The 20,075-nt window shown below is 39.4% G+C and overlaps 1 protein-coding gene across 9 annotated transcripts in view; it reads left to right on the top strand.

The window, feature by feature from the left end:
* The window catches only part of inpp4b (inositol polyphosphate-4-phosphatase type II B), a 698,832-nt gene that overhangs the window by 568,090 nt on the left and 110,667 nt on the right, over nucleotides 1-20,075 (top strand). For all 9 annotated transcript variants that reach the window (XR_009443252.1, XM_048533451.2, XM_048533444.2 and 6 more), the window contains 3 exons: nucleotides 7,715-7,921; nucleotides 10,983-11,121; nucleotides 13,828-14,000. Coding sequence is in view for 8 of the 9 variants with exons in the window: in XM_048533451.2 (XP_048389408.2) it covers nucleotides 7,715-7,921; nucleotides 10,983-11,121; nucleotides 13,828-14,000 (519 nt within the window). In the remaining variant the exon portion in view is untranslated. The remainder of the gene's footprint in view (nucleotides 1-7,714; nucleotides 7,922-10,982; nucleotides 11,122-13,827; nucleotides 14,001-20,075) is intronic.

Genomic DNA, 20,075 nt, shown 5'->3' with positions numbered 1-20,075 from the left:
ATTGTCAGTTTCCTCTAACTCTTCAGATAAAATTGAGGTTGAAGCATACGTGCAGGTTCAAGAAGGAAAATTGATTATTTGCAAACACTGCACACATTTTCAGTTCTCTTATGTTTGTTGCATTGCAGTAACTGTAGCATTCCTATCCTTCTGACAGTTATTTCACCTGCACCATGTAAATTAATCTCTGACTAAAACTTTTTTTTCAGTCTTGGTACCTAGTCTAATAAGACAGTACTACATTTTCTTTCATTGAGCACAAAATCAATAGAATATCCATTGATGTAGACAGGTTTTGTCTCAACATGCTCATTTTGATTCACTACTCCCGTTAGGAATACCTGGATATAATCTCTGATGGAGCTATTTCCTCCAATTCAGGAATCTTTTCTAATAGTATTAGGTGTTTCCACCATGTGAACATCTTTACATAAGTAACCACCAGTACTTCCACTTCTGAAACAATGTCTTCTTATGCAAATCCTCTGGGGGTAAATATTGTCTGTATCTGTGAGCCCTGTTGTCCCACAGTGACGACATTGTTTTGCACTGTTGTTTTGTTTATGCTCTGTGTGTGCTTGTCAGGTCTCTCTGTGGAGTATCCATACCTTATAAAGAGAATGAATGCTCTTTCCCTCTTGAGGTAGTGTTGGTATTCTCCTCTCAGGATATGCATGAGTGTCTTTCTGGTTTTTGCTTCCAGCACAATTTGACTATCTTTCTCAATAGTTTAATCTTCTTTGTACTGTTAGAAATAATACAAAGTTTCATCAAAAATGCTGCCTTTTAATCTGTAGAGATGAAGTCCTTTGTTAAATCTTGCTCAGTAAAGAATTCTATTTGTTCTTAAATTGACCTTATATTCTTTAATATTTTGTCTATAAATAGCACCATCTGCGATCAGAGACGCTCAATTGCCTATTAACTTGTTGAGCTTCAGTCTTGGCATTTGATTTTGAGTCAATGCTATACCTTAACAATTGTCATGTATATAAATCCCAAATTTGTATATTCTATATTTCTTCTCTGACCTTGAATCTGCTGGGAAGTTTTTCTTTCATTTCTTCTCAATATGCTGATTAATTTTGATTACTATGATGGAACCTTAAATCTGCAACTTCAATATTGCTTTAATTTTCCACCTTTTAAGCTTTGTATTCTGGTTTAAGTTAAATTACTGTAGAAGTTGCTAGACTCTTTTTCTTTTATATGCCAGATTTCTTTTTAAACTCTGTAATTCTGTAATAATGTATTTAATTCTTCAATAAAGCTTTTAACTTTGTTACTGGCTGTTCTGTACTTGCAAAGTTTCTAAATTTGTGTCCATGTAATATTACATCTCTGCACTGCTTACTGGACTTTCCCGCCTTTTTATGGTCTTCCCACTTTATTAATGATCAAAATAGTTGCTCCCTGCTATGTTTTTCTTTGTTTTCCTGCTTTCTGCTGCTTAAGTAGAGCTTTCTCCTTTTCTGATTAAATGGATGCTCTCCCATCTTTCATAACTGAAAACACTAACCAGGTTCTTCTGCACAAATATTTTTAAAAGGTTCAGTCTATAGCCTTCATACATCTTCCTGCCAAAATAACTATATTATTATTGAATCCCAGTCCTGTCAGATTTTCAATGCTTTTTCTGACTTTTCTTCTTTCTCTTTCACTACATTTGTTTAAGTGTATTTTTTTTTCATCTTAAATGCCTTTCCAATTCCTTGGCCCTGGACCTTTTGGACCTTTTCACTGTTTCATGCAGGTATAGCTCATGATGCCTAATCTCATGATGCTTGTCCTGAGAGGTGAGAACATTTTTATACTTGTTTGCCTTTTAGTTCTGGCCATTTTGCATCATGTTATACCCTTTCCCCTTAGTGATCACTTTCTAGAGTCTCAATTTTCTCCACACAGATCCTCTTTCATTAAGGCCTCTGTTTTCTAAAGCAAGGTGGACTTTTCTCTTTCCCTCTCCCATATTGTTGCCCCAGTGCTTCTTGCCAGCCTCTGAACGAAGTGCCTTTTGAGTTCTGAGCCTGCAATTTTGCTTCTGTCTCTCACTGCCAGTTATTGCCTTTCTGTTGCTGATTTGTTTGTTTGACTCTTCTTAAAGCTGTAATGCACTTAAAGCGATAAATGCAATTGTTTGATATAACAAGGTGTAGAGGTGGATGAACACAGCAGGCCGAGCACTATCAGAGGAGCAGAAAGCTGATGTTTCAGCCCAGACCATTCAGAAATTTCTAAAAAAGGGTCTAGGCCCGAAACATAAGCTTTCTTGCTCCTCTGATGCTGTTTGGCATGCTGTGCCCATCCAGCTCTACACCTTGTTATCTCAGATTCCAGCATTTGCAGCTCCTACTATCTCTCAAGTGCAATTGTTTGTGGTTTTTATTTCCCTCCTGGATTTATTCTCCTCATGGTGGGTGCCACTGCTGAAACCTTGTAGTATTTTCCAAACGATCACTACTAGCCTTTGATGACAAAGCGTGGAGCTAGATGAACACAGCAGGCCAAGCAGCATCTTAGGAGCACAAAAGCTGACGTTTCGGGCCTAGACCCTTCACCTAGCCTCTACTAGCCTTTTATGGTGTTTTCCACTTATGTCGTTGTGTGGTACCAGTTAAGGGCTGTATGAGCTAGTTTGTTGCCAGTCTTCCTTTGCAATCACATTGTCCTGGGCCTATCTAGTGATTGGTGCTGTAGAATGTTCCACAATAGAATGTCTACAGAAAAGGCACTGTACTTTGATGTCATTAAGAAATTATTATATGTCAGCAGCTCCATTTGATCAGAATTCCTAGGACCATAGAGAACTGGTACAGGTACGTCTCCTCCCTCTGAAAGGTAGAGTTGAAGTCTGGGGTGCCTCTCAGAGATCATATGAGACCTTAATAGAATGTGTGGAGTGGAAGTACCGCGAGCCTTAACCTTTTCCGAACCATTATCTTGTATAATAGACTTGATGTGTACCCATTTGCAAAGATTTATGGAAAATTGCACATTGGCAATAGTTAGAATGCTGTTCACAAAATTTCAAATGAGCAATGGGTGACTGGTAAGTATGTGCTCATGGTATCAGCTTCATCCTTAGGTTTGGGTTTTGTTTTCCACAGTCTCAAAGTCTTATTTGTTTAAAAGGCTTGCACTAAAATGCTCTAAATTTCTTACATTTCATATATATACTCGCTCAGCTGTCCATTTCTGTTTCGCTTGTGCCATTCCATCAAAGTCTTAAACACAAATTCAAATCAACTCTGTCAAATCACTTCTGTTCTAATGAAAATAGTATAGTTTGTTTTAGCTTATATTTATGCTTGCCTTCTAGAACAAATATTACGTCAGTTAAAACCTTTTTGCACATATTTGACTGCATGTAGCAAAAATAAAACTGTTATTAGGGGCAGAATCTTCCCGGAGAGAAATGGAGAGAAATCTGGGAAAATTGTGCAAAAAGTCAAGCAAGGACTGTCTCGCCACTGGGAGCAACAAGTCACATTTTCCAATTATGTTCCAGACATTGAGATAAGATTCCCATGAGTGAATGGTGAGAGATCTATTAGTAGAGATTATTGCTCATTATTACCTAACCTCACCTAATTAATATGCAATCTCTAATTTACCACCCATTGGAAAGAAACTAGACAGTGAGATTCACTGATATGAAAGTCAGTACTGGTACCTGGCAACTCTAGCTCACTACTTGCCCCTCCAGACCGCCAGGATCTTTGGATACACTTCGAGCACCAGGGACCAACATTTCAAATCATGCTCCATGAGCAATAGCTGCATTCAGCCCATATCCACAAATATTAGCATGCATGCCAGTGCCTCTGCAGCACCATGATACATCTCTAATCCTCTTATAATATGTTTCTGCACTACAGTGCTACATCTTGGACCTCACCAATGACTAGCATTGGAGTGATTCTATAAGGACACATTGCATGTAAGGATAGGCACACAGCTCATGGATTGAACCAGCCTGCATCTCAGGGCTGTTCACTTGCTTTCTCAGCAGTCATTCACCTTAGCACCTACCTGAATGCTCACAGAATCTCCTTGCCTTGCCTTTTAGCATTTCATCCCTCTTAGCCAGAGCAAACAGGTCCACAGTACTTCTGTCTTGACTTGCCTTTTTGTACTGACACAAAGCCAGGAAACTTGTCATATTTAGCAGTCTCGTCAGTCAAGAGATTAGACATGTTGCAGTATGGCATCATGCTATGTCAGTCTTGCAATTGGTTAAGACAGACGAAACATGTTGCATGCAATACTGAGTGTGAGGTTTTGGAGAGAAAGAGGTGGCAGGGTAATGGTCATTGACCTTCTTACCCTGCTAGGCAGTCCCTCGGATGGTTGAGAATGTATAGAAGCAATGGCAATCCCAAACAAGGCCAGCAGGGTCTTGTTTTATGGCGTCCTCTGATGATCAAGTGTAAAATAGATATCTCTCCAGATCCCTACATACCAAGTAGGGCACCAATTTCCTCTTTGGCAAATATCAGCGCAGCTCCAGGCTGGTGGTTCTTGTTTGGGCACATAACGGCATTTTAAAGATCAAGGTGGAGCCAGAGATCCTGGAATATTCTTGCAGTGCTGTGTACTTCTGACAATGGTGAGTGGGAGAATCACACTAGCATTGGACAGGAGGGGTACTGTAGGGGCATGTTGGATAATTAATATGCTGAGTTTAGAATGATAGCATGAGAAAACTTGCCAGGTCTCATGGAGAGCAACATGATGAAAATGACACTTTGCCAAAACAGGGTAAGGCTCAGCCCTAATTTTCTTATTGGTGGAAGACTGCAGGGCTGAAGCTAGTCACTTTTTACCCTTTAGTGTGTAGAAAATCCGAAATGGCAGAAACTGAAGTTGAACAATTTTAATTGTTTACACTTAGTTTTCAGTAGAAGCTTTAATCAGGCACTTGTGAAATTTCATTATTGTTCTCAAGAAGTTAAAATGTTAAAGGAATGTGAACAAATCTACATGTGCCACGTTACAGATCAGAACATCAGTTTACCTAAGGATGCTGTCTATTCTGAAGGTTTTTCTCCTTGATAGTTACATCTGATAACTTCAGTACAGGTCAAGAAAATTGATGGTGCAAAGTGTGATTTTTTTTTGAAGTGATGACTTTTCAATATGTTAGGACAATTATTTGTAATTGTTTCCAACTCTTTTTTATATATTCATTTTGCTTTTATAATTATTAATGCAAATAATACTTACCAGAAATCATTGTTCTCCAATGTTTCTCCACCTTAGCTTCATTTTTAAACTGATGAAGCCTCATCATCATCTGATAAGCATCAACTTAAATACATTTAGAATCAAACTTAACTGGCCATCCAGTGGGCCTTGGTACTCTCATGCCAGATTAGAGATGCAAAGGAAGACATTAACTGACAAGGTGTAGTACAAATTAGCAGTCTTTCCTTAAATGATGAGATATTATTCAGCATTGAGAAAAACTCTCATCTTTTCTTTTGATTGTAATTTATAATGTTTTGTGATAATGTGTTTTTACCTGTAACGGATGCATTGTGATATATTAACAGTGCATCAATAGGGCTGACAGCAAGCTTTCTGGTTGATAAACAACAAAATAGTTTTAGCAGCACATAAGAGTTATGATTAAATCTGTACCTTATTTCCTACCTGTGTGCAGAACAGGTTATCACATAAAATGACTTTTGAATGAATTGCATCAGACATGCTTCGTTAGTACAACATAAATGTTGGAAAGAGTTTGTGTTATTTTGAAAAAGGAAACTGAATACAAGACAACCATTGGTAAATATCAAAGGATTGCCCACTACAAGTTGCTTATAAAATGTGAACTTTGAATGGCATTTTTGGGGTGAAAATTCAAGGTATGATATTAGAACATAAAGGTAATAGCTTGAAAAGTATTTGTTTTTAGGAAGATGCTAAATCATTAAAATAATAAGGAACAAATGCCAGATAGCTGTTTGATTAGCAGCTGGTAAAGCAGGGTCTAGCAAACAGGTAACACAGTATGAAGCTGGATGAACACAGCAGGCCAAGTAGCATCAGAGGATGCAAACAGGTTTTCAGTTTTATAATTGGGAGAAATAATGCTATACTTGTTTTGTGCAATCACCACCTTCTAGGTGATAATGAACTGACTCAATCTAACAAATCCTATCCTGGAAAAAGCTGACAGTCAAAACACCATTTAAGTAACAACATCAGGAGCTACATTCTCATGTCCTTCAAATATAAATTCACTTTTGGGGAAGAAAATTGTCAGCTCTGCTGCAGTCTTAGATTGCTAGTTCTGGAAACTTGACCTTCAAATTCTGTTGGTATAATTTTAGTCTTCTTGCTTTTGTGCACCTAACTGAAGTTTTCTCAATGCTTATCAATAGATTTAACATGTAATAAACTCAGGAATTTTCCATTATCAAGTACAATGTCTCAAGGAAAAAGAAAAACACTTAATATCTTCCACAGATGAAATTTCGTTCATGCTGTTAGTGTGGAAGGATAATGATTTTTTTGACAGTGCTTTCTTATAACATTTATGATGCTGGCATCCATTTCCTCTGCTTAATCTTGTAGAATGATGCCCACATTTCTTGAACAGATTTTTAAAAACAGTATTGAAAATGCAGAGAGATAAATTGCACACTTTGGATTCAAGTGCTTTTGAAAAACTTGGGCAGTTGCAGCTTTTAACCACAATTTATCCCCATTTTACAGGCAGAACTGACAACCTTCTGCTGCCAGAGTGGAACTTATATGAGTAGACTGTTATCAGAGTTTATCTCCATATGTTATTTAAATGGTGATTAGATTGAGAAATCTGACAATGTGGTTTATCAGGCACATGCAAAAAAAAATCCATAGCTCTAAAGAAGGAAGTCTTCCCAATATCCCGGCTACCGTTCATTTCTCAACCAGCACAGCCAAAAATAGAGCATGTTTTGTTAATGGTTTTATTTGATATTTATGGATGCTTGTTTGAAAACTCCCTGCGTTTGCTTACAAAACAGCAACATCTACAGTTCAGCAGTAATTAGTTGGTTGCAAAATGTTTTGGAGCATCCATAGAATATGAAAGATATAATAGAATGCCAAGTGTTTTGTCTGATTTTAATATTTTTTCCAGCAATCGTTTTGCCATTAAAACATCAAAACTAGTCTAACTAATGGCAGATGGTTTATTTTGTGAATAATTGAATGATGCAGACCTAAAATTTGAAATTCTCTGCTTAGTTGAATTCAGTCAGAGGGAGAACCCCAATTGATTTAATCAACTTAGGTACAAATCAGTTCGGTCATAATTCCTGAGCAGCAATCCTTTCTGAATATGTCTGTACCTAAGAACAGAATTAGATTCTGCTGTGTGCCTCCTGATGTTGCTTAGCTTGCTGATTTTCTTACTGGTGCGCTCACTTTTACTGCCTACTTTTGAAAGAACAATAAGTAATTAAAAGAAACTTGTCTGACAGGCATGTAATTCATCACAATGTTATTTTCTCTGTAATTCACACCATCAACTTTTGCTGAGATAGCAGCAGATCTTTCTTTATTTAAACAAAAAGACTTTGAGTGGATCAACAGTTCAGCTATCATCTGGTTAGTGAGGGGAGCAATAGCTTTATCATCCCATTTTAGAGAATGACTGACAGATTTGTTCATCATAAAATCCAAACCTGTTACTTAACATTGTGAACATATATTTCCACAGACTGAACAGTTTATACATGCTTTTGAAGACCAGTTGCTGAGAAGTGCCCTGTTAGCTTTACATAAGGCTCGTCCAAGCTACATCAACAAAAGACACCCCAATCCTATCCATAATCCAGATGGCAGCGAACAACAGTATGAAAGCAGTGAACGCAGGTCCAGCAAAGATTCAATACCTCATCATGCTGAATATGACGAAGAAGATTGGGCAAGTGATACCTAGAAGAATTTTGCATTTTATCACCTGACGTATTAACCGTGCTTATACCTTCTGATCCATTTTCTCTAATTAGTTATTCAATAAAAATAATTTCATATGAAAATAATCAAAAGACTTTTCTGTGCACTGGTACAGCTTTATAGTTTGTGAATATATATTGTGTAATCAGATTGCATCTGATATTACTATAGTATCAAGTGATACTATGTAATCACATTTCCGTTCAAGTCATGAACAAAAACAGAAATTGCTGAAAAAGCTCAGCAGGTCTGGCAGCATCTAGAACATAGAACATTACAGCACAGTACAGGCCCTTCGGCCCTCGATGTTGTGCCAACCTGTCATACCAATCTGAAGCCCATCTAACCTACATTATTCCATGTACGTCCATATGCTTGTCCAATGACGACTTAAATGTACCTAAAGTTGGCGAATCTACTACCGTTGCAGGCAAAGCGTTCCATTCCCTTACTACTCTCTGAGTAAAGAAACTACCTCTGACATCTGTCCTATATCTTTCACCCCTCAATTTAAAGCTATGCCTCCTTGTGCTCGCCGTCACCATCCTAGGAAAAAGGATCTCCCTATCCACCCTATCTAACCCTCTGATTATTTTATATGTTTCAATTAAGTCACCTTTCAACCTTCTTCTCTCTAATGAAAACAGCCTTTCCTTGTAAGACCTTCCCTCCATACCAGGCAACATCCTCGTAAATCTCCTCTGTACCATTTCCAAAGCTTCCACATCCTTCTTATAATGCGGTGACCAGAACTGTACACAATACTCCAAGTGCGGCCGCACCAGAGTTTTGTACAGCTGCAGCATGACCTCTTGGTTCCGGAACTCGATTCCTCTATTAATAAAAGCTAAAACACTGTATGCCTTCTTAACAGCCCTGTCAACCTGGGTGGCAACTTTCAAGGATCATTGTACATGCACACCGAGATCTGTCTGCTCATCTACACTACTAAGAATCTTACCATTAGCCCAGTACTTTGCCTTCCGGTTACTCCTACCAAAGTGCATCACCTCACACTTGTCTGCATTAAACTCCATTTGCCACCTCTCAGCCCAGCTCTGCAGCTTACCTATGACTCTCTGCAGCCTACAGCATCCTTCGTCACTATCCACAACTCCACCGACCTTAGTGTCGTCTGCAAATTTATTAACCCATCCTTCTACGCCCTCGTCCAGGTCATTTATAAAAATGACAAACAACAGTGGACCCAACACCGACCCTTGCAGTACACCACTAGTAACTGGTCTCCAGTATGAACATTTCCCATCAACTACCACCCTCTGTCTTCTTTCAGCAAGCCAATTTCCGATCCAAACTGCTATATCTCCCACAATTCCATTCCTCCGCATTTTATACAATAGCCTATTGTGGGGAACCTTATCAAACGCCTTGCTGAAATCGATATACACCACATCAACCGGTTTACTCTCATCTACCTGTTTGAAAGGTGAAGAAAAACATCAGAATTAATATTTTGGGTCCAATGACCCTTCCTCAGAACTCAGTTCAAATCATGTTGCTTTTGTGGACAATGGTAAAGCAGTGGTTCTCACTGCTGTCCTCAAAGAAAACCGCGCACACAGATCTAGTGTTGTCTGTTGTGCAGACTTGCCTTCTTGAACAGAGTACAAATTTGGTGGGAATCTCCAGTCATGCAGCAAAATAGCTGAATATTGAAGTATTCTCTCAGGTGGCATCCCACGAAGTTAACATTATAACCTTTGGTCTTTATTTTACATTTCCGGACAGGGAAATAAATAATTACAATTGAATTTAGAAGAAGCCAAAATGAAGTATCATTATGAACAAATTTTGAAACATCTTTATTTGTGTAACTTTTTTATTGTAATGGACAGCTTGACATTTCTCCAATATAAAGTTAGCTTTTTAAGGCTGGGGGCCTATACTATTAATAATTATGGAGTTACTGCTTTGTTAAAAGTAGGTGTACCCAAATTAGCAGTGTTAACTTTTTAAGGGCTATACCATGATGTGAATTTGCTGATTGTTTAGGGATTGCACTGATATAAGAATTTCAACACTGTACCCTCTGGAGAAACACAGAATGACAAATATCATTAACAAACTGTGTACTTTCCCACAATATAATTTATATCTCATAAAGGGAGACATCTTTTGCACCACTCAGTGTTTACATTAATATCAACTGATGGTCAGTATGTACTCACCTTACGAGAACCAGAACCTGGTATATTGGAGTACATCAGGGAGTCCAATAACCAGGCCCTGGGCTTTAGTAGGCCTGATGTGCTTTGTCATGGTGGGGCTTGGGCTCGCTGTGTTTCTGTTGGGAGTGGGCCTGGTGGGCTTGGCTGTCAGGGAGTGGACACTGTGCTCAGGACAAAAGCTGGGCTTGTGGGCCAGGAGCAATATTGGGGGTTGTCATGTCCCTGGCCCTGTCATGAACACCAGCCTGCCTGAATCAAAAGTATTTCTCTGCATACCTTGAACATTTTGTTGATTATTTCTTGGTTAAACATTGGTAACTTTTGTGTTTTCAAAGCAAGTATTGAATAATCCATACACACTTACTTTCATAGAGTAACAGCCCTTGAACTACCAAGATACAAAGTCAAATTGGCTATACTTTATCAGAACAATCTGTCATAACCTTGACCTCAGTGAAGAAATTCTTAACACACTGGTGTGACATCTCCATTTTTCATGTTACTTTGTGGCTACACTAAGTCAAATTGTTAACTCATGACAAATCACGGATAACTTTGAACTGTTGACAAGAAATTCAAGATTCATTTAATTTAGAACTTTACAACTGACAGAGAGATAAGGCCTCAAACCTACCAGTTAAAAACATAGATTTCTAATGAAGCTCACAATCATCTGACTAGTCATCCTTCCATGAGCTTCTGTTATGAATGATATATTGTAAGTCCCTCCGTTAAGGCAATGTTTATTTTAATAAATTAATAAATTTCCTGACATGTACAGCATAACAGCGGTACAGTAGATCCACTTTTGTTCTGGATATAACGACTTTTTTGTTCTAGGACAGAGTTTGGGTGAACGTGGGGAAAAGTTTGAACTGCATTATTGCAATGGTGGACCGACTGCTTGAACAAGTTGACACAGGACAAGAATGTGAGATTGAACCTTCAGCAGTTAATCAAATCACCTCTTTAGCATCTGGTAGGTTTCAAATCACACAAACCATATAATGAACAGACAATTGTTCTCCTCTGCAATGTATATCTACTTTAACTGCCTCCTGTGAGAATCTGATCAATTAATCTGAACAATCAACATCTTTTCTCTTCCAGCACTGTGCACCCACCACCCACACACTGCCCCCTTTCCCCAACTGTAGCTTAAATGCTGTCCCCTTCACCCTTCACTTCAGCTCCAATGAAGCATCATCTAGACTCTAAACATTAGCTTGCTCTCTCCATGGATGTTGTCTGACCTGCTGTGATCTCCGACATTTTTTGTTTTCAGTACCTATCTATCTCTATCTTCAATACACTCAAAGACTTTGATAGTGAGTTCCATTGATTAACCACCCTCTGGCTGAACTCCTACCTCAGTTCCAGAGGGTAATCCTTTCACTCTGAGGCTGTGTTCTTGGATCCTAGTCTGTCCTTCTAGTGCAGGCCTCTCAAAATTCTGTAAGCTTCAATCAGCCCCCTCCTTCATCCCTCTAAACCTCATTGGGTACAGATCTTGAGTCTTCAACCACCACTCATGTGACAAGCGTTTTATTCCCTGGGATCATTCTTCTAAACCTTCTCTGTACACTCTCCAAGGCCAGCACATCTTTCCTCAGATACGCGGCTCAGAACAGCTCACAACATCCCTAATGTCATCTGACAACAACCATGCACAGATTCAGCAGTCTACTTCTACTCTTGTATTCTAGCCCTCTCAAAATGAATGCTAACATTGTTTTGCCTTCCTAACTGCCAAGTGAACCTACATGTTAACTTTGACAGTCTCTTTATGTTTCAGATTTCCAGAGCCTTTTCTCAATATAAAATACTGTCTGTGCTTCCATTCTTCGTAACAAAGTGTACAACCAAAATTCAGTTAACCTTCCAGACTAACTTTGAGTTGGGCTGGTTTGCACAAATGTGGGACCCCTGTTGAAGCATGCAGGTCTCACACCATATTGACTGCATCTGACAATTAATTATACAGATGAACGGCAGTGCCAAGTTGATGTGTTTCCTATGTTGGTTAATCATACATCACAATCCGTTTGCAGGGAAATTACATTTTCCCTCTTGAACTTACTTTTACAATGTTTTTATTTTGTTATAACGCATCTGCAAACTATGATGTGTTATTCACTACTTCAGTGAAGATAATCGAATATGAAGCTAGCCATCTGTGATTGTCACATTAAATTAAATTTCTCTTTAAATTAGCAGAAAGCTAAATACTTTGAGAATGTCATAAGAAATTAAGGCCTATGATAATAAATTAAAGAATTGGGGTATCATAGAGTAGTTAAATTAAGGGAGGAATTGTAAGGAAAGGCTGCACGATGACTAAAATCAGGAGTATTCCCTTAATCTTGGGAAGTTGGAGTGATTTCTGGAACCAACTAAATACTGGCAGCCATTACATATTGAGGTTCAACCAGAGAGTGCAAGGAGATAGTGAATCAAAGATGATAAACCCAAGACTGGAAGCAGACCAAATAATAACTTTGTAATTGTGTAATGCCTTTAACATAGACTTCATAGAGGCATACTCAAGGAGAAGGATATTTGCCTGGGTAGTTAAGTTAGCAAACAGGCTGATGGTACAGCAATAGTAATTTTTAAAATAGAGATCAATTTAGAACCAAATAATATATTCTCATAGAATGAAAGTTGTGTACATCGAATAATAGAATTCCATAGACTTACAAAGCGATCAAAGTTACATAAGCTGAAAAGGACAGTTGGAGTTAACAATAAGAATGAAAGGTAATGTAGAAAGTACCTAATTGCAGAAGGTGAAGCTATGGCAATCATTTAGTATATTTTACATTGCGTTTCACAGATGATTATCAAAATGGACTAAATCTATTCGACTTTGATACGAAACAATGATACAAATAACTGTTTAAAATGAATTGTTTTTGTTTTTTAAAAAAGCTCAAAGTGCATAAGACACTGAGTTCTAATGACCTACATCCTAGATCTTCAAAAAAAATCATGGGGGGCTTTAATGCGGAATAAGGAATGTCTATTTTGTCTGTTGGAGTGTCATTGATGAGAGATCATCAATCTAAATTTTGTATGTAAGTATTCAAGTATGTCATAAAAAAATTTCATTCCAAATTGTTGGAAGCAACTGAGACAGAGACTTTTAAGGGAAAGCTTCCGCAATATCTGAAACAAAATGCTGTGGGAAAAGTACTGACCCATGAAATTAATTTTTCAATCCTCTCACCAAGACCAGGCAGAAAATGGTAGAGTAACAAGCCTCCATCTACGTTGTAAACTCCTGCAGTTCCATTTGTTTTATAAAGTGTTTGTGTTAAGTTTCATTTAGGACAAGAATTGAACTATTTAATATGTGTTAGTTTGTAGTACAGGCTGTTTCTTAACCTGTATTTATTTTGAAGGGTATTCGTGCTGTAAAACTTCTGTTTTCCAGAGGACTTGAAGAAACCAATTAATAATTTCTTTAAACGTTTCTCATTATGAGGTTTTCTTTTAGCGATTCAGTGGGAAGTATAATTCAAATGTGGGAAAGATAACTAGGCCGGCCTGGAAATCTTGAAATAAACCAGTGTTTATTATATTTCTGCCATTTTACAATTGTTTTGCTTTCATCTATATAAGAACAAAGCAGCACTTTTAAGGTATGGTTTGCTAATTCATTGTGCTGGATTTATTTTGTAAGATGACTGGTATGAACAGCTGTACCCTCTGGTAGTTACTTTAAAGGACTGTGTAAAGGAAGTGATTGACAGAGCAAAGAAGGCCATGGTATTTGTTGTTCTTCAAGATTATGGTTCCAATATATCTCAGGCCCTGGCGTTGCATCAGAGGAGAGATGTTGTCTTCAGCCAAGCAGTAAGTGCATATTTCATCACCTCATAATGCAATACAAAGGGAATAAATTAGATGGTATGAACCCATTTAATTACATGTTCCACAGCATACAGTAGGAACTCAGGGTCATGATAATCAAGCACATATTACTTACATAATCATAAGCCTCTGGGTGTGGCTATCTAAAATTGCTATTAACAATGAGCATTTGCATTAATTTGCTTCCCTCCAATCTTTTGCCTTTCTCTCAAGAGCATTGATTCGTGCTTCAGCATATTTCCACAGTCACAGCTTTCATATGATATCTGATTCAAAAATGATGAACAGGTAGACTCAAGCAGTGAATATCTGACTAACAAGCAATGTCACAGCATGTCTGACTTTGTACTCCTTTAGTGCACAGATATGAACCTGTTCTGATCGGAACTACTGATAATGATTAGTAAGTACCCTGTCATACTAGTTCATCCTCTGGACCCTGCAAACAATTGTGGCTGTGGCTGACATAGGGGAATGTGACTCAGATCTGTGGTTGACAATCGGATAATTCTAGTTTATATATGTTAGTTTGTGCAATTTCCTGTTGAGCCATCAGGAAATATATTTGGGTGTTGATTTAAAACATAAGTTGCCCAAGTCCAGTAAAAGAACTATGAAAGGCTCTACTTGACTGCCAGAGTTTGAGTTCACTTTTGCCAGCATATTGAGTGAATGTTCCACATTAGACGAGTAGAAGACCATTTTGAATTGGAAAAATACTACAGCACTTCAATAATGGATTGTCTTTAATGGGATCACATATCTCATGAGGGGTAAAGTTATCATCTACTGATCTCATTGTGGATCTCTGTCATGTAGATTATAAATTCCTTTGGTCTGCTGTTCTGAAAACGTATAAAAATATCTCAAATTTCCAGATAAGAATGTCTTTAGAACATATAATCAATGTTGTCTAGTGGGATTTACGTTTTGTTTGATATACAAGTATGTAATTTTCCCTCCTTGCTTTTAACTACAAAGAAATCTCATCACATGTTGCGGTAAAATACATTTTATTTATTTGGGTAAAGAAAACTGAAACACCAGGAGAAATAAATATAGAAACTAATCATATTAGTAAAAGGCAGGACAATAGAAATAGTAACAGAATCTACCAGTAAAAACTTGAAAGTTTTACATTAACAATCTCTGTACATACCAAAGCTCCCAGTACATGGCAAGTAACATTCAACATGAGTACCAGACAATGGCCATCTTCAACAAAGGAGAACCTGGCCATCTTCAACAAAGGAGAACCTGGCCATCCTCTCTTGACATTCATTGGCATTACAATTGTTGAATCCTTTACTGTCGATACTCTGGGGCTATCCTTTAATGTTGAAGCTCAATTCAACCAAACATATAAATAAACTGTAGCGAGAAAGGCAGGTTGGATATTCTGACCTTTGCAGCAAGTAACTCACCTCCTGACTGCCAATGCCTGTCCACCATCTACAATACTCAAATCAGGAGCATTATTGAATACTCTCCACTAGTCTGGATGAGTGCAGCTCCAACAAAATCCAAGTAGGTTAATATCTATAAAATGAGGCAGCCCACATGATTGGCACCCCATTCATCACCTTCAGCATTCACTCCCCTCACCGTTGGCAGTGGCAATAGCCTGTGTTAGCTACAAGATGCACCGCTTTAACTCACCAAGGACCTTTCAAACCCAAACCTCTAACTCCTACCAGAACAAAGGAAGCAAATGCAAATTAGCATCACCATTTACAAGTTCCCATGCAAGCCATATACTACGCTGACTTTGAAACTATATCACTGTTCCTTCACTGTCATTGGGTCAAAACCTTGGAATTTCTTTCCTGTCGGAACTGCAGTTTTCTCTCCATCCCAAATATTGCAACTGTTCAGTAAGGCAACTGACCACCATACTGATTGTAAAGAGGTCAGCCAGGTGGATCTCATAGAATGAGTCCCCTAATTGCGGTTTATAATCTCGTGCAGTCAGGGAGCCCTGGCTGTCAGATAAAAACAGGATTGTGAGACGTTCCATTTACTCTGAGAGCTGGCTCTGAGGGAGCTGGATCAGTGACAAGGACTCTCTGCGTGTAAATGAAGAGTGACTTGGTAATGGGATACCAGCATCTATAGAGTTAATTCAGTGGAAATGAGAGAAAAAGCACATTCCTGAAGAAATTTGCTCGCAATAATCTTCTTTGAGTTGGGGGTAAGCATTTCTGGCATCATGGTGTTATTTGGGAAGCTTTACACATTCAATCCTGCCATTGACGACTGGGCCCAGTGTTATGGACCAGACCAGACCCCTTCAAAATATTTTAAATTAGACCCTAACTTTTTCTTATTTGAAAGGAAGTTGTGAAGCTTTGTGTTCCTGGCACAATGTGACTGGTCAAACTATTCAACAGTAAAAGAAAACAATTTATTTAAACACTATAGTTAAAACACAAACAAAAGAAAGCTGAATGTAGAATAACTTAACTATTGGAAAACTTAACAGAATCATCGATACACTAATGATTAGATTAGATTCCCTACAGTGTGGAAACAGGCCCTTTGGCCCAACAAGTCCACACCCCCTTGGATCATTCCACCCAGACCCATCCCCCTATAACCCACACACCCCTGAACACTATGGGCAATGAAGCATAGCCAATCCACCTAGCCTGTGGGAGGAAACCGGAGCACCCAGAGGAAACCCACACAGACCCAAGCATTAGTAATGAACTGTTCCAATATAGTAATATCCCATAAACACACTCCTTGGCAAAAAGGCAAATTCAGTCACAGTTTCTTACATTCTTGTCTCCAATCCAGAAGGAAGAGACATCAAGAGAAAGTTCAGGGAGTGTAGAAGCCAAGAGACATTCGCTGAAGCTTCCAACTTTTTTGAGACCTTAAACAGCTTCTGATGTTATTATAAAAGACCAAAATCAGAAATCTGGATTTGAGAGCTAGCCACATTCGATTAAGGCTGCTTCCATCATTCCAACTTTAAAAAATACCCAAAGGCCTCATAAGCTGTTTACCTAAGTCGTCTTCCAGTAGCCAGTTTTTAACCTCTGCCTTACAACCTCTCTTCAAAGAAATCCGGACAAGTAACCTTGTGAAGTGACTGCATCACCATACCAGAATGTGAAAAGAATGCTCTATTTTTTCCAGGCAGGTGGCATGGGGGCAGATGAAAAGCAATAAGTATTCTCCTGACAGCTTGAGGACCTGTAACTTTTTTGGCTATTAAGAGCCTAACTTTCCATGAGGCACTAGATACTAAAACCTTTCAAGAGTTGATGGATTTAGTTAAGGAATATTTTGATCTCAACTCTCCTGTAATTCTGAGATGCTATCACTTTTACTCAGCATTTCCAGAACCAGGTGAATCTGCATCAGGATTTTTAACTAGGTTAAGGTGACTGGCAGAGGCATGTTACTTTAGTTTAACCGTTAATGAGGTACTGAGACACTGGTATGTGGGATTAATGATGTAACCATGCAAAAGCACTTACTAACTGAAGTCCAACTGGATTTTAAACAGACATTACAACTAGCTTTATCATTGGAAATGACGCAAGTGGAGCCCAAGAGTTACAAGGTATTCCAATGGAAGTGGACACCCTCACCAGTTCAGCTGAGCTTGGGGAACAACACTTGAGTGGTTGTAAGGGTCACTGCGGATGTCCCCTCAGACGTCACCTGCGAGAAGTGCGCCCAACGCCAGCTCCTCAAAAACCGTGTTAGGGAACGGGAACTGGAGCAAGATGAACTCCAGATCATTTGGGAGGCTGAGGCGGTGATAGAGAGGAGTTACAGGGAGGTGGTCACATCCAAGGCACAGGAAAAAGTTAGCTGGGTGACTGTCAGGAAAGGGAAAGGGAATAGGCAGACAATGCAGGGATTCCCAGTGGCCGTTCCCCTCAATAATAAGTATACTGTTTTGGATACTGTGGCGGGGGACAACCTACCAGGGGAAGGCCATAGCGGACAGGTCTCTGGCACTGAGCCTGGCCTGTGGCAAAGAAGGGAAGGGGGAAGAATAGGAGAACAATTGTAGTGGGAGATTCAATGGTAAGAGGCACAGACAGGCTGTTCTGTGGACACGAACAAGATGAAAGGATGGTATGTTCCCTCCTGGGTGCCAGGGTCCGTGATGTCTCGGATCATGACTTCAAGATCCTTAAGGGGATGGGTAAGCAACCAGCAGTCATGGTACACATCGGTACCAATGACATACGTAGAAAACAGACTGAGAATGTGAAAAACGAGTACAGGGAGTTAAGTTGGAAGCTGAAGTCCAGGGCAAACAGGGTAGTGATCTCTGGATTACTACCAGTGCCACGTGACAACGAGGTAAGAAATAGGGAGAGAATGCAGCTAAACACATGGCTACAGGGCTGGTGTAGGAGGGAGGGCTTCCATTATGTCAATAATTGGAGCACATTCAGGGGAAGGTGGGACCTGCACAGTAAGGACGGGTTGCACCTGAACCAGAAGGGCACAAACATCCTGGGAGGAAGGTTTGCAGGAGCTGTACAGGATTGTTTAAACTAGTTTGGCAGGGGGTGGGAAACCGGATTTATAATTTAGAGGATGAGATATTCGGTCTTCCAACAGATACAACAGGGAGTGAGGTGGTTTATGAAGAAATGCGGTTGATGGAATGTAATTGAGGACACCGAGATGGTTTGTGGCGTGTATACTTCAATGCTAGAAGTATCAGAAATAAAGTGGATGAACTGAGAGCATGGGTCAGTACTTGGAACTACGATGTTGTGGCCATTACAGAAACTTAGGTAACTCTGGGAGAGGAATGGTTGTTGGAAGTTCCAGGATTTAGATGCTTTAAAAGAAATAGGGAGGGTGGAAAAAGAGGTGGGGGACTGGCATTACTAGTCAGGGTGAGTATAGCAGCTACTGAAAGGCAGTTCGAGAATGATATGTCTACGGAGTCAGTTGCGTTGAGATCAGGAACAATAAAGGAGCAGTCACTTTGGAGTTTTTCTTAGTGATCCCCGAATAGTTGCAAAGAAGTAGAGGAGCGGATTGAGAAGCAGATACTGGAAAGATGCAGAAGTCTCAGGATTGTAAACATGGGTGACTTCAACTTTCCAAGTATTGGTTGGAAAGACTTTAGTTGTAATAGTTTAGAAGGAGCAGATTTTGTCCACTGCGCTCAGGAAGGATTCCTGACACTGTATGTAGATTGACCAACATGAGGAGAGGCCACTTTGGATTTGGCGCTTGGCAACGAACCAGGCCAAGTGTTAGACCTGTTGATAGGAGAGCATTTTGGCAGTAGCGATCATAACTCTGTTTCTTTCACGATAGTCATGGATAAGGAGAGGTACATATGGCAGGGTAAAGTTTACAATCGGTGGAAGGGTAATTACAGTTCAGTTAGGCAAGAACTGGGTAACATAAATTGGGAACAGATGTTGTCAGGGAAGAGCACCACAGAAATGTGGAGATTGCTTAAGGAATGCATACTGCATGTGCTCGATATGTTTGTCCCTAGCAGGCAGAGAAGATGCGTTCAAGTGTTGGTTCTCGAGGAGGGGTCGAACAACTGGTTAGGAGGAAGAAGGATATGTAAGGTTTAGGAAAAGAGGAACGGAAAAGGCTCTAGCGGGATACAAGTTAGCCAGGAAGGAGCCAAAGAAAGAGTTTAGGAGAGCTATAAGGGAGCATGAGAAAACCTTGGCGGATAAGATCAAGGAAAACTCCAAGGCTTTAAATACGTATGTGCAGAACAAGAGAATGACCAGAAAAAGGGTACGGCTGATCAAGGATAGTAAAGGGAATTTGTGCACAGAACCTAAAGAGATAGGAGAAGTCCTTAATGAATACTTTTCTTCACTATTCACATCTGAGAGGGACCTCATTGCAGAGGAGGACATTGTGAAACAGGCAGGTAGGCTAGAGGAGGTTGATCAGTAAAGATGATGTGCTAGGAATTCCGAGGAAGTTGAAGATAGATAAGTCCCCCAGGCCTGATGGTATTTATCCAAGAATGCTATGGGAAGCAAGGGACGAAATTGCAGGGCCTTTGGTGATGATCTTTTTGTCCTCACTGTCCAC

The sequence above is a fragment of the Stegostoma tigrinum genome, chromosome 1 (assembly GCF_030684315.1).
Source record: "Stegostoma tigrinum isolate sSteTig4 chromosome 1, sSteTig4.hap1, whole genome shotgun sequence".
NCBI lineage: Eukaryota > Metazoa > Chordata > Chondrichthyes > Orectolobiformes > Stegostomatidae > Stegostoma > Stegostoma tigrinum.
Note: the sequence above shows the minus strand (reverse complement) of the source record. Positions and strands in the feature narration are given on the sequence as shown.